At 40.5% G+C, this 14,784-nt stretch overlaps 1 protein-coding gene across 1 annotated transcript; it reads left to right on the top strand.

The window, feature by feature from the left end:
• Positions 1-1,087: 1,087 nt before the first annotated feature.
• Positions 1,088-5,211, top strand: LAMTOR5 (late endosomal/lysosomal adaptor, MAPK and MTOR activator 5). Its single transcript, XM_006197436.4, is given in 5 exon segments — positions 1,088-1,204; positions 1,207-1,304; positions 2,124-2,185; positions 4,112-4,229; positions 4,881-5,211. Coding segments are annotated over 5 exon segments (441 nt in total). The 5' UTR covers positions 1,088-1,102; the 3' UTR covers positions 4,942-5,211.
• The last annotated feature ends 9,573 nt before the right edge of the window (positions 5,212-14,784 follow it).

Below are 14,784 nucleotides of genomic sequence, written 5' to 3' on the forward strand. Positions count from 1 at the left end.
GGGTGGAGCGGGGGGAGACAATTTGTAAGTGTATAGCAAAAGCCTTAAAAATGTCCATATCCTTCAACCAATTAATTCCATTCTAGTAACTTACCATAAGGAAAATTTTAAACTACACACATATTTGGCTGGTATTTATCCAGCATTTCTAATAGTCAAGAAAGGCCCGAAATAACAACAACAACAACAACAACAAAAAAAACTATAAGCCACTTAATTGTACATTAATAAGGGGTTGGTTAAATCGATTAAGGAACCGCTATAAAGTGCAGTATTTTGTAAGTATTACAAAGGCTGTAAATGAATATTTACTGATATGGAAAGACATTTATGCTAAATTCTGCGACAAATGCCAGCTACAGAATTATATGTCCAGTATGTGTGGCAATTTTGCTTAAAAAAGTAAAAAAGCATACCTTTGCAAAAACAATTGGCTGAAAATATTCTCTGAGGTATTAATGGTCATTTCTGGACAGAGATTATGGGTGGGCTTTCTTTTCTTATTTTTACAACTGCTTTTATAAACTTTTTAAAGGATTGTTTTTAAAGATTGTTTTTAAGTAATTCTACCCAGTCTTTATCACAAGTAACACCACCTTTCCCAAACTTTCTGGAGCCCTCGCCAAAGAGGAAGAACCAATGTCTTCAGTTAAAATCCAGACACTTTTCCCATACCTAACTTGGGATTTTAACCTTGTTCTATCTTGTCCTCTAGTCCCTGTGTTGTTTTTTCCTGTATGTTCCCCCTTCATGCCTGGGGACCCCTTCACCGGGGTCCTGCGTCTCTCTTGTCTGTCCCTGATCCACCGCCTGCATGAGACCTCGCCTGACCCGCCGAGTTACTGTAAAACTTCAACAAGATCTGGTCCGACGTCTCAGAGTCGGTGGAATCGGAGTCCAAAGGTCTGCGTGTCGGAGACAAAGGGACAGGCCAGCACGCCGGCTCCGCGGGCGGCTGCAGACGTCCCTCCGGGGTGGGGGGGTGGGGACGCTGCGCCGCCTGGTTCCGTAGGGGAGCCGCCGCGGTCCCCCCGCCGCGGTCCCCCCGCCTGCCGTCTCGCGGGCTGCAGAAGCTCGCGCGGCTCGAGGCGGCCGTCGCGTAATGACGTCTTCCCGTTCACAACGCGGAGGCTGCGCCGCGAAGTTTGTCCCTTTGGAGGCGCCGTCCCGGCCGGCGGCCCGCTCGCGTCATGTGACCGAGGATCGCTGAGGCCTGTGGCGGAGGAGACGACGCGCGGCGGGGTCCTGCGCCGGCGGAACGGCGGCGGGATGGAGGCGACCTTGGAGCAGCACCTGGAGGACACGTGAGTCCTGGGGTCGCGGCGGGGTGAGTTGACAGGGACACAGGGCGCAGCCTGCGAGCGCCGGCCGGGCCTCTTGGGGACGCCTTGTCCCGGGGCCTCTGGGTGGGGGTGGCGGGTGACCCGGAATAAAACGCCGCTGGGGCCTCGCCCACTCCGGAGCGAGCGAGCGAGTTAGTCTCCGCGGCCCGAGCCCACAGCCGGCTGTCGTGTTGAAATTGTCTTTAAGGACAGGGTCGTTCTTCGGGGGTTTAGGAACCAGGTTCATTTGGAGAAAGGATGTACCACCTGTGCGAAGTCGACCCCTGTCGTGTCAGTATAAACACACTAGCGTAGCTCTTTCCGGGTGTAACCAGTTATTTGGTGTTTAAGAAGGTGAAAGACACCCAGAAGTGTAAGAAGGCGTACAGGGAAACACCTCCTCCGCACCAGTACTCCTTAGCTTCCCACTTCCGCTTCTGGAGGCAACCTGTGTTACTTAAGAATTTTTCAACACTTATTTCAAGGGGGGTTAGTATGCTAGAGTATGCCTTTTTAACAAGGAGAACAGAGTCCTAGATATTTCAATGTTTGTGGCCCTCCAAAGCTCAGAAGGACCTGGCGCAATCATTTCTCTCATCAGAGAGCTATTGGGCTATCTATTTAAACTAGTGAATTGTAAATTTAATTTTCTTGGTGTACAGATGGGCGGTAGTGAAAAAAGATTTAAGACTGATTTAAGGCACTTAACGACAGTTTCTGGTACATAAAAAGCCTGTATGTGTTATTTAAATTCATTTTCCCACATCGTTTGCTTTCTTCTTCCTGTGTTCCTGGAATTAGAATGAAGAATCCATCCATTGTGGGAGTCCTGTGTACAGATTCTCAAGGACTCAATCTGGGCTGTAAGTATCTCCCATCAACCCTTTGATGGATTGCCCAGCACTTGATGTGGACTGGGAGCCTAGTGTGCTGCTGTTCTCTAGTTTTTACTTCCTGTTACCCTGCCACTTTCCGGGGACTTCTGGGAGAGTAAAGGTCACCTCCAAGTAACAAAGTTAGAAAGTTGAAACTTTTCATTTGGTATCTGTGAAGGTAGAAATGTTCCTTGCGGTTCTAGCACTACACAGTTGTTTCTAGTAAAACAGTGTTTGAATCATTTTAAATTGGGTCTAGAAAGGACTTCAGATAATGACAGCAGTTACCATTTATTGAATGTATGCCATATGTTGGGACTGCTACACTTTTTATACATTATCTCTAACTTTCACAATAACCTGCCAGATCGGTGGTGCAATTTTTTTTGTTTTTTTGTCCAAATTCACTTAATAAGTGAGTAGGCAGTAAAAATGGGGGCTGTCGGGTTGGACATACCTGCTCTTCCATTTATTAGGAGTGTGAACCTGGACCAAAAAAAATCTTTCTGAGCCTCAGTTTCTTTACAGGGTTGTTGTCTAATAATTATTTTTATAGAATTGCATTCACTGAGCTCTTACTATAGGCCAGGCACCATTCTAAGTGCTTTATATTTACTAAGTCATTTAATCCTCATAATAACCCTGTGAGGTAGATGAAGAAATTGAGGCACAGAAGTTGAGTAATTTTCCAGGGTCCTACAGTTAGTAAATGGTTGAGCTAGGATTTGAGTCAGGCTCTAGAGCCTCTTAATCACAATAGTATAAGAGTATATAGTGTATGTAAGACACTCAGAACGTAACCCAGACATAATGCTCAAAAAATGGTAACAATCACAGATGAGTAAATAAATGTGGAAAGGTAAACAGGGGACACCTTCAGCTAATTAATGTCAGAACTAGTAAACCCAGGACTCCTTGCTTCTTACTCCTCTGTACTGCAGGAGTTTTTAAGCTCTGAATTTTTGCTGGGAGGGTAATTGAAAGAGGTAGTCTTGTAGCTCAGTTAGGTTTTACACACAAATCAGTTAGTTGGGAGAAAAAAGGCAGATTTCTTTTGAGGCCCTTGCGAGGCTCACAGATGGAAAGGCTGAAATTCAAGTGTGGATAGCTAAAGCTAAGTGAGTTACTTCGAGAAACCGTCAAAACCCAAAAGACTGCACTGTTGTCTGTCTACTTAATGTTTTATACAATAGAAGTAAATCCATCAACTCTGCCATAGTTGACTTAGTTTCAAGCAGACGGGCTTGTGTTGCCTTTTATATACGGAAATATATTGCAAAGTAAACTCAGTAACTACTTTTTGTACCTGACACCCAAGATTTAGTTATTATCTACAGGCTAAAACAAACATTAGTAAAAAGTCATTTCTGTTGATATTTGAAAACAACCAGCTTATTCTAGTGGAAATAACTGCTCACAGGGTATTTATATATGCTGTCAAGATGATCTTACAGCTGCACTCCTGAGTAAAGATCTTTATATCCTTTGAGGTTGAGCTCAGTAAAAGGAAATCAGATTTCCCATGAGGAATTAATTAGTTTCAACAAGTCTCTTGCCCTTACTGACTGTTTTTTGTCAATCTCACCTCTGAATTTCTTCTTGGTTTCAGTTTGCTTTCAGATTGACTTGAATTACGGCTTCCTTATGTGCTTGAGAAGGTGTTTAGAGATGGTGATGAAAATGACTTGGAAAATTGAGTGTTAGGGCTTTATTGACTTAAAAGCTGCTGTCTGGCCTTCTCTTTTCACTGCTGTAACCGGCTGAGTATCAGGGCAGAATCATTTCATGTCAGTACCTAACTTAAGAGACCAAGAGCTGAGCCTTCTTTTTGTAAATAATTCAATTCAGTTCTACTGTAGCTCTCTACTTATTTTTTGGACAGTCAGGTGTCCTGATGTCATCTCTGTCTTCCAGGCCGTGGGACCCTGTCAGATGAGCATGCTGGGGTGATATCTGTTCTAGCCCAGCAAGCAGCCAAGCTGACCTCAGACCCCACTGATATTCCTGTGGTGTGTCTCGAATCAGATAATGGGTGAGTAAGTGTCAGCAGATCCTTCCTTTCCTTTTTGTTCAGAAAAATCCCTGAGATACTTGACTGGGGCCTACCCTGTGTTCATCATTCAAAGGACTTGGAGGGAAGTTCGTCCCTTTGGACCACAGGAGCAGATGGATTAATCTCTGAAGCTAATACGCTTTCAGAACACAGTGACATTTAAATGAAGAGTAAGAACTGTTATGAACCATCAGTCTCTCAAGGAAAAGAAAGCAATAAATAGCACAGAGGAAGACTAAACAGAACAGAAACACTGTCTGTAGTAATAGAAGGACTAAAGATATTCCAAGTGAGGGTCTTTCAAATAGTGAAAAAAGCATTATATAATACTATCAACATTATGATCACAGTTTTGTAGAATGAGGGGGAAAAATGTGTATATAGAGTATACATGCAGATAAAAAAGGGAAAATAATAATAGTGATTGTCTTTGGTAGGATTATAGGATTGATTTCATTTTTATATTTTATACTTTTCTGTATTTCCCACATGTATTGTGTTTATATATTGCTTTTATACATGGAAAAATGATAAGTATTACTTTTTTAGTTGTATCCTAAACCAAACAGCATCTTTACACTGACTGCCATTTGTAACGTTTTCCTGAGTATCGTCCACTTTGCCTTTCAGGAACATCATGATCCAGAAACACGATGGCATCACAGTGGCAGTGCACAAAATGGCCTCTTGACGTCTCAGACCTGTTCCCCAGCAGCCTGTCATAGGGACTCAGTTGTACCTTATGTTAATTATCCTATAGAACTATTAGAGTTCAAGTAATTAGGCCATTCATGTAATGTGTGTTGGACACTTTCCTGTTAATTTTAGAGTAAACTGCTTTTGACACCATGGATTGACTTATCAAAATACTAGTTAAGAAAATATCATGTTTTGAAGCAGTAGGTTTAGGGCACTTTGTATATAGAATTTTGTTATGTTTAATAAATGTGGTTGGAGGAGAGCTTGTCTCTTTTCTGGATTCTTTAAACTCGTATCAGTGTTTATTTCTTTCAACTGTCAAATTGGAATTTTTCTAAAAAAGGTGTTCCAAACTGTTCTCTTTCAGAAGCTTCCAGAAATACATAGATTCTCACAGAAGCATCCATGGAATGTAAAACAAGTTAAACATACTCCTGCCCCACAATAAAAACATAATAGTTGATATCATTAAGTTCTTACTATATGCCAGGAACACATTTAATTCTCATTAATAACCCTTTATAGGTTCTCAGTAGCAAAGAGGTAGAAGCAACTCAAATGTCTATTGATGGATGAATGGATAAACAAAATGTGGAATATGCATACAATGAAATATTCAGCCTTAAAAAAGGAAGGAAATTGTTGACAGATGCTACAGAATGGAGAACTCTTGACATTATAAGTAAAATAAGCGAGTCACAAAAAGAAATACTGTATGATTCCACTTATATGAAGTACCTAGAACAGTCAGATTCAAAGTAGAACAGTGGTTGCCCGAGGCAAGAAGAAATGGAGTGTTACTGTTTAATGGGTACAAAGTTTCAGTTTATAAGATGAAAATTGTAGAGATGGGTGGTGGTGATGCTTGAACAACATCAACGTACTTAAGACGCTAAACTGTACGCTTAAAAATGGCTAAGATGGTAAATTTGTTGTTGTATTTTACCACAGTGAGACAGTTTTAACGAAAAAATAAACATGAATAAACCAGCACAATTACAAGACAAAGATAAAGATAACTTATAAAAGTGAGAAAGACTGAAAACCTCAAAATAGAAAATTAGAAAACAGTCCAATAGCAACAAAAACAATACATTTAGGAATTACCCTGATAAATAATGAAAAAGAACTTTATGAAGAGAAAGTAGGGATTAAAAAATGAGCAGAACTAAATAAATAATGCAACAAAAAGATCAAAACTGCAAAGAATTTTTCTGGGACTAATGTGCTAATAAAGATGCCAGTGTGGATTTTTTTGGTGAACCTGACAAACTTTTTAATATTAATGGAAGAATAAAGGTTCATAAGTAGTCAAAAAAAAAAATCCTCACCCTATATGGTAGGTACTCTCATTTGCCCCCTTTTCCATTTGTGTAACTAAAGCTAAGTAAGGGATTAGCAGAGTCACCATTTGGACTTAAGACTGTCTCAAAGCCTTAGATTTCTAACACCCAGACCACTGCAGAAATCTGTATATTTGGCCATAAAAAAAAATCTACCATTTGAAAATGTAGAACATTATCTTCTCTTCAGCCTTTATTTTCAGCAACAGAATGGTGCCCAAGCAGGTACAAAAGACCTCATTTTGTTGAATTTGAGTGCAGCTCCTGTTGCTCTTTAGCAATTTAGTATTTGACAGCCTTTTAAAGTCTCAGAATATGATTTATTCAAAAATAACAAGCACCTACAAAAAAAAGGTGCTCTGTGAGGATATGAGATTTTGAATGAGACATGGCTCTAGCCTTTGAGCTTGTACTTGATAGAGACATGCATGTCTTTTGTCTTCTCCCTACTTACCAATCCCTGACGTGGAGCCCCTGTGTTTGTATTATTGTCTGTCTCCCCCACTAGCATAGACGTTGTGAGAGCAGATGGGTCATTTACAGATGCATCCCAAGCACTTAGTCCTAGCACACAGTAGGCGCTGAATAAATACGTGCCAAATAATGAATATATAACAAATACAAGGGAGTTTTGTGGCATGAACTGGGCCTTTCCAGGCAAAGGGAATGGCAATGGCAAAGACAGGTGATAAACCAAAAGGGATGTTTATGTAATATGAAGTGCTTTAGTTTGGTCTGTGAGGTAGGAGGTGAAAAAGCTGGAAGGTAGGGCAGCTACCTTGAGGAACTTGAGTACCTGCTTTTTAAGCATCCCAGGCCTTATTACCCTGTTAGCAGAATGGGGTCTGAACAAGTGAGGGTCAAAGTTGAGTTTTAAGATGAATCTGAGGTAGACTGACCTCATTTTTTCCCAAAGAGAAAAACTTCTGGCTTATTTTTATATCTCCAATTCCTAGCTCAGAGTAATAGCCAAACTTTAGTGAGTTTTTGCTACATGCTAGATGCATGGTAAGCAATTTACTTACATTCAGCCCATTTAATTCTCTTTTTTGAAGTATCATCCCCATTTTAGGCAGGAAGAAATAGGCTCAGCATGATAAAGTAATTAGCTCAGGATAAAATATGGGAGACAATTTTTAAAAGTTGGCAGAAAGGGAACTAAAGAAAATGAATCAAAGACAACTGAACTATCCAGATGATGAAGAACTGGGTGCCTAGAAGCAGCTAACTCAGGGAAGGATTATGGGGAGAAGATGGCTGGGTCTGATTTTAGATTATGTTGAAACTGAATATTCTGACAGGATATCCAGGTGGTAATGTTCAATAACAAACAGGTATTGGGCGCTCCCTACGTACCTCCCTTCAGGGACCTCCCATTGCATATAGAACAAAATCCAAAGCTGTTACCATGGTCTGCTAAACCCCGCATGACCCAGCCCTGCAAACCCATTGTGCCAGATCTCATGCCACTCTCTGCCTACACATAGCCTCTCTCTCTAGCACAGTGCCTGGTGTATAGGAGGCAACTTTATTGAATGATATGAATAAATGAACATACTCTCATGCTTCATAAGGACCTTTGAGGTAGGGTATAGTGCACCCAATTGCATTGGTGAAACGTAAGACTTATGCTGGAAAGAACTCAGGGCTGGAGATGGCCGATTTTCTAGTCTGTACAGAGCTGAAGCTAAAGATTGCATGGGGGTTTCCAAGACCACCTCTGTGATGGTTAATTTTACATGTCAATTTGACTGGGCCAGGGGGTGCCCGAATATTTGGTTAAACATTATTTCTGCGTATGTGTGTACCAGTGTTTCTGGATGAGATTAACGTTTGAATCAGACTAAAGCAGACTGCCCTCCCCACTGTGGGTGAGCCTCATCCACTGAAGACCTGAATAGAATAAAAGGCGAAGTAATATAGAATTCTTTCTCCTTGCCGGACTGTCTTCCAGCTGGGACAGTCTTTTGCCTTCGGACCCAGCCTCAGACTGGAACTATGCCATTGGCTCTCTGACTGCAAATCTTTGATTTCTCTGCCTCCGTGATTACATGAGCCAATTTCTTATTGTAAGTCTCCATTCTATTGGGTCTGTTTGTGTTTCTAATACAACATCCCAGGTTTTATGTTTCCTTAGGAGGACCCACAGGACTTGGCATTATTTTATTTACATGGTTTATTACAGAGGAAAGATACAAAGCAAAATCAGCAAAGGGAAAACGCACATGGGGCAAAGCCCAAAAAAAGCAAGAGAAAGCTTCCAAGAATTCTCTTTTAGTGAAATCAATCACACAGGATACACTTAATTTCTTCAGCTATGAGTTGTGACAACACATGTGAAATGTTGCCACCAGGGAAGCTCGTTAGAGATTCAGTGCCCAAAGTGCCCTGATCACATGGGCATCCTCTCCCTGGACTGCTCTCAAAATTCTAGACTCCCAGGAGGAAAGCAAGTATTCAACATAAACCATATTGTTTATACAAATAGTTTAAGCAGAGTGATCCACTCTTAAAATTTAAGGAATGGTGGGAACCCTCCTCCCAACATCTTAACTCTTTTCTGCACAAAGAGTGAGGACAAGGAAAGACGTAGCTAAAAATAAAACCTCAATTCTAGATGGTAGTGCTGTATTTTACTCTAAGTCCCTAAGTGCTAGAAAGTATTCATGGCTGTATTTGTCAGGGGAGTGAGGGTAATAGTAGTGATTTATGAAATCATGCTTGAATTCAGCATTCTTGCTGAATAACTTTAGGGCCAAGAGTTAGAAAGTCAGAGGTTGATTGGGTACTGATGCCAAAATGTTAACATCCTAATAATGGTTTAAGAATTCTTTGCTCTTGATATTAAGCCCCATCTGATTAATAAGAAACATTTTTAATAAACCAAGTACCAACAGTGGGTCCGTTAATGTGCAGTCACTATACATATATATAGGGTCATTCCTCACAACAAACTTGCAAATATTATTAGCCACATTTTATAGGTTTGGAAACAGATTCAGAGAGGGTAACTTGCCCACAGTCTGCAGGCTTAAATAATGGCTAAGTTGAGATTCTAACCAAGTCTGCAGTTCCCATCATACCTCAAAGCTTTCTGTATGAAAGATATGTTTCAAGAGGTTCGTGTCTGGGACCTTGCAGCCCTCCTAGCCTCTATGAATGACTCCTTGTTCTGCCACCTTTCAAATCTGATCCAGCCCTCAGCATCAGAGCTCTCTAGCAGTATAAAGCTAGCCTCATGTCATGTGGCAATCAGAATCATAGATAGCTCTGTTTTAAAAGAGCAGCAAGACCTCATCAAAGAAAAAAACCAAAAACCAAAAAAAAAAACCAAAGTCTTGAGATGTTTACCAAAAGCGCTTTCTAGAGTATGTTAGTAACTACAAACAACTCTGAAAGACATTCCCCTTTCCTCTTTTGGGTTTTGTCTTCTGCGGAAGGTTTGTTTGATCCTTACCACCAGCACCACGTAACTGCATCATCTTTTCCACTGTTACACTTAGAGGGCATCTTCCCAAACCACCAAGCTCTGCTTCTGCTGGCGCTTCAATCAAAAAGTACTGAGTTGGTTTTAAGAGCCTGAGAAGCCCCTCGCTTTTTAAAAAGGAATCTGCATAAATATGTGCAGATTTTCCAGATAAAACAAGAAAAACACTCTTTGGTGTAAAATACACTCTGGTTTAAAACCTGGAATGTTGGTGCTGGGGAGATGAAAGGCAATTTTCTGTTGACTTTTTTTTTTTTTTTTTGATGTGTAGGGTGGAGCAGAGGAAGGAAATGGGATAAGAAATCTGAATTATCCCAGTAGTTTTCTCGGAGACCCAGCCTTAACCATTTCCAAAATGCAACAGAAAAAAAGTTTCATTAAAAGTATAAAAATACACCTTTCATGGGAAGTGTTTGGTAATCAAGTATAAAACAGTAATTAAAACAGGGCCTGGAACTCCAAAATACAAACCAGAATCTTCAGTCATTACACAGAAGGTCACACAAATGGGCTGACCATTGCCATTTGTAGCCCAGGAAATGTAGCTCCCAACTCTGGGAGAGCTGTATGCGTTCTCCTGTAAAATAAGCATGTCCCCAGGAACAGCAAAGGCGTGGGTATCAGGGTTCTGGGGCCCCATCCCCTGCCTTGAGCATAGCGTTAAAGGAAAAACTGAGGCATATTAAAACTGATAAGAGTTTATTTCAGCAAAAATGTATTTGAATCAGGCACTGACAAACCAGAAGAGGTTAGGAGCGCTCTACCATCAGGAGCTCGGCAAGAGGATTTTACAGAGAAAATACAGAAGCAAAGCAAGGAAATGACTGATCGGCTACGGCTTACAGCCTAGTTGGCTGTTTGTGATCGGTTTCCCTTAGATTTCAATTTTGCAACCTTGAGGCATTTCCTGGCTTAGGTTTTGGTTTGCTTATGTAGGACACACAGCACCAGGGCCACCTCAGTCTAATGGCTTCCTGTTGCTTTAGCTAAGAGGCTTGTTAATTTCTTGTATTTGCTACGCTGCCAGAGGTGTCAATTCAGGTACAGCAGGAGGTGTTTGCTGTGGGCACAGACTCTTCCCTGTTCAGCCGACAAGTAAGCTACAGTAATTCTGTCTAAAACTATCTTACCAAGAAAGCCGAGGGACTTTCGTTGTGTAGCTCTGGCCTTAGCAAGATTCAGCAATAGTTGCCAGAGTTAAGGAGCACTGTCTTCCCGTGCATTAATGGAGAGAAAAGAGCAAGGAGTGAAGGCAAAAGGAATAAAGGTTTCAAATAGGAGATGAAGATAATGATCTGTGCTTTCCAGAGAGCTGTCCACCTCAAGATGTTACCTGCTTCTAGGCAGGAACCTCCCTAGCCAAATTTAATTTTAGGTCTCCAATTGTGTGCAGTTCCAAGAGTCTGCGAGAGACCTTTTAAACAGGGAGAAATGAACCCAAGGTTTAAGGCCCTGAAGTTTGGCTGCTGACCTGGTATGGGCTCTTCTAAGGAGGTTCAAGGGCAGCCTCTGTTCTTAGTGATTTCAGATCAGAAGGGTGGGAGACAGTTGGACATCTTGGTTTGGAGAGTAGTCAGGTGTTTGAGAAAATCAGAAGAATTCACGATAAAGTCTGGTTTACAGGCATACAGCAAAACCTCAAAGACAATGGAAAGAACTAGAATCTGATTCCACACGGTTGTATTACAGTTTTCTATTGAAACATAGTTTTTCTCTCTACAATCACCCTCATTTCTATCAAAGATAATCATAGTAAGACTAATTTGTTTGCAAAGTAAATCTAGTCTCATTAAACTTGGCCTGATTGTTTACACAGATGCAGTAAGAACAGACATTGAACTATATATAGGCTCTTTTAAAATCTGCTTTGTTAGAACTTTTCATAAGGAATCTGAGATTGAATTTTTAAAGGCTCCCCAGACTAAAAAGCCAAGTCAAGGATTTGTTACCACACTTCACCTGGAATACCTATAGGCTTGGGTGACTTCCTCTCTTCTCAAGATCCCCAAGACAGCATGAAGTTCCTGGGCCTGCCACGAAGTGATCTTCCTTACTCACCGGGTAAGGCTTCTGGGAACCCTGTAAACAAGATATCAGGACAGTTTTTCTAAGGAGCTTTATTTCCTCCATAAAGTTTTTAGTTCCTTAAAACTGGTCATAACTGACTTTATGCACATTCTCAAATATGACATTCCAGTCAAAGCCTTGGTAATATAACACAGTGTTTCCAACTGTGTCCTGTTATAAGGACATATTCTCACTAGGCTTATGTAAATCACTATTTTGCCATGAAAATAAGAATACACAAATTTCCAAATTCTGGAGGGATCAGACAGGGGAAAAAAGTAAATATTTCACTTTCATTTACAAAGGTATACTTTACCAAATTGCCTTAAGTCATAAAAGAGAGAAAATTTTCCTTAAATCTGGAAAACAAAACATTAAGGAATTAGTAAATTTTCAAATAAAAAGTTGTAAAAAAGTATAATCATCCTCATCATTTCATTTAATCTCTTGTTATTAATTCTTGTTCAGCTTGAATCCATTTTTTTCCTTAGCTCTGGAAATTCTCACCTAGTTCACTTTTATGATCTTGAACTTATCAGAAACCTGTTTTCTAGAGTACTTGTCAGAGTCCTTTCCATGAATCTCTCTAAAGACAAAGCACTTCTGTGAAAGCATCAGAGTAAAACAATAACTCTCTGAAAATTATAAAAAGACTTAAAAATCCTTCCAAACCTTTCTTTACCCACAAAACACATTCTACTTTCCTTCCTACTTTTCACACACAGTTGTTTTCTTTCACCTTTGTATTTCTAAGTAGGTTGTAATTACATATGATTGGAATTCTCAACCCTTAGAATCTTTAGCTTCTAGTGAAAACTAAGAAGTAAGCCACTGTGGACTGCCTGTTACACTAGTATTCTGCGGACACTGGCACATTTATAAATGTATTTCATAACTTCTAGAAGTATATTCTTCCTTATAGTAAATTTTTCAATGTGGCACAAAACATGTTTAACAATAAGCTCAAATATCTTTAGTTCCTCTGTGATAAGAAGCCAAAAATAGATAAATTTGGTTCAATATTTAATCTTATTTGGAAATAACCTAGATAGTCAATGAACATGTGTCATCTAACTTAGCTTAGCATAACTTTCACCTAGTTTCCAAATAGTCCCACATACCCTTTTGTTTTAGTCCTTCTAGTAAGAATCACCGTGCTGAAGTCTGCATTTCAAAGAAATGGCTCTGGGGTCCTAGAACACTTGAGATGTAGAACACTTACATCTCAAAGTTCAAAGGCACAGAGAAAGGATGTCATTTCCACCAAGAGGACTCTATTCCCTAAATCCAGATGTTTTACAATATCTGCAACCCTCTGAGATGAATAGAGGAGGTTTTGAGATTGGTAAAAAGGCTAGATGGACTTTGAATTATTTCTAGAACTGCATTTCTATTCTTGTCAAGACTTGATTTGTGGACAAGTACAGTTGTTAATTATTTCTAGAACTGCATTTCTATTCTTGTCAAGACTTGATTTGTGGACAAGTACAGTTGTTTTGAATCGAGGTTTCAAATAGGAGAGGAAGATCCCGATCCAGGATCTCAGGAAAGCTGTCCACCTCAAGATGCTATCTGCTTCTGGGGAGGAACATTCAGAGCCAATTTTAATTTTAGGTCTTGACATCAAGAAGTCAAATGGACCCACCCATTCAACTATATTATCTTCAACTTGTTTCCTTATGTCAGGGAAATTTCCAACTAAGATGGAAATTAACAGATTCCTATGTTCCAGATTTAGAGCTGTGAGTCTTTGGAACGTTTTAGCAAATCCTTCCACAGAGGCTTTAGAGTGTTTTTCTTTCCCTCTGGGTACATAATTTCATTTCAGCTTAGGGGAGAAGGCCTAAAAAAAAAAAAAAAAAAAACTCCTACCAGGCTCTCAATATCAGCTTCCAAAATGGCCAACTTTTAACCACAAAGCTCACCAAAAAAAATCCTTTGAAATATCTTATTCACATGTTTTAGGTGGGACAAAGAGTAACTATACCTGGCAGTTGAACTTTTCTTTTTCTTTTACTTTTCAAAGGTATCTCTATCAAATAACTCAAAACCAAAACCGAGGCTTAAACATGGATGTAAGAGGCATCCCCAAGGAAGCTGAAAAAGATACAATCCCTGCATCCCCATGATCCAGAGCACCTCCCAAAGATAACCAAAGACTTAAGACAACTCCCCTGACAGTGGGCGACAGTTGGTAGAACACTAGCCACAAACACGGAGCAACCCACATTTCAGTCCAGCCATATTTTGGGGGCCCCCAACCTGACAGTTGGGCTGCCTATGCACATAAGAACTGCCAACCTGCATGCCCTGATGGGCAGAAAGCCAAGCCAATTTCTCACGACACAAAACAAGATAAATGAGAAAGCCATAGCGGTCCCTGGGAGGGAAAGGATCCATAAACAGTGGGGAACCCAAACGAAAATTCACAAGCCCCGATTCAAAGATTTAATTCTTACCAGTGTTTTTCTTCTGCCAATCTGACTCTAGAATGGAAGGAACCTTCCATTTACCTTCCTTTCTCAACCAGGCACCACAGGTGGAGATCCAGGAGCACCAACTTGGGTAAGAATTCTCACCCTCTGTGGGCTTGTGCCAGTTTTCCCGGGATCCCATCTGCAGACTCTAAAGCAAGTGGGGTGTCCCAGCAGGTCTCATCCTGACTACCAGAAATTGTAAAGGAGGAAACATAATTTTCCCTCTACCCTTTATAATAAGTGCTTGGCTGAGACTCCTTTTTCTCTAGGGTGCCTCACAAATGGATAAACTAATCAAGGTAAAAGTTCTCCACTGTGGCCTCTGTACTACAAGATTATCTTTGGTAAGATTCGCCTACTGGTTCACGCTTAAAACCAAAGTTTATTCACCTGAGGCCTCACACAGGACCAATTCAATTTAAGTCAGGCCTAGTCTCACCCTGACCCAGTCTGGTTTTTAA

This window comes from Vicugna pacos, chromosome 9 (assembly GCF_048564905.1).
Source record: "Vicugna pacos chromosome 9, VicPac4, whole genome shotgun sequence".
NCBI classification, from domain to species: domain Eukaryota; kingdom Metazoa; phylum Chordata; class Mammalia; order Artiodactyla; family Camelidae; genus Vicugna; species Vicugna pacos.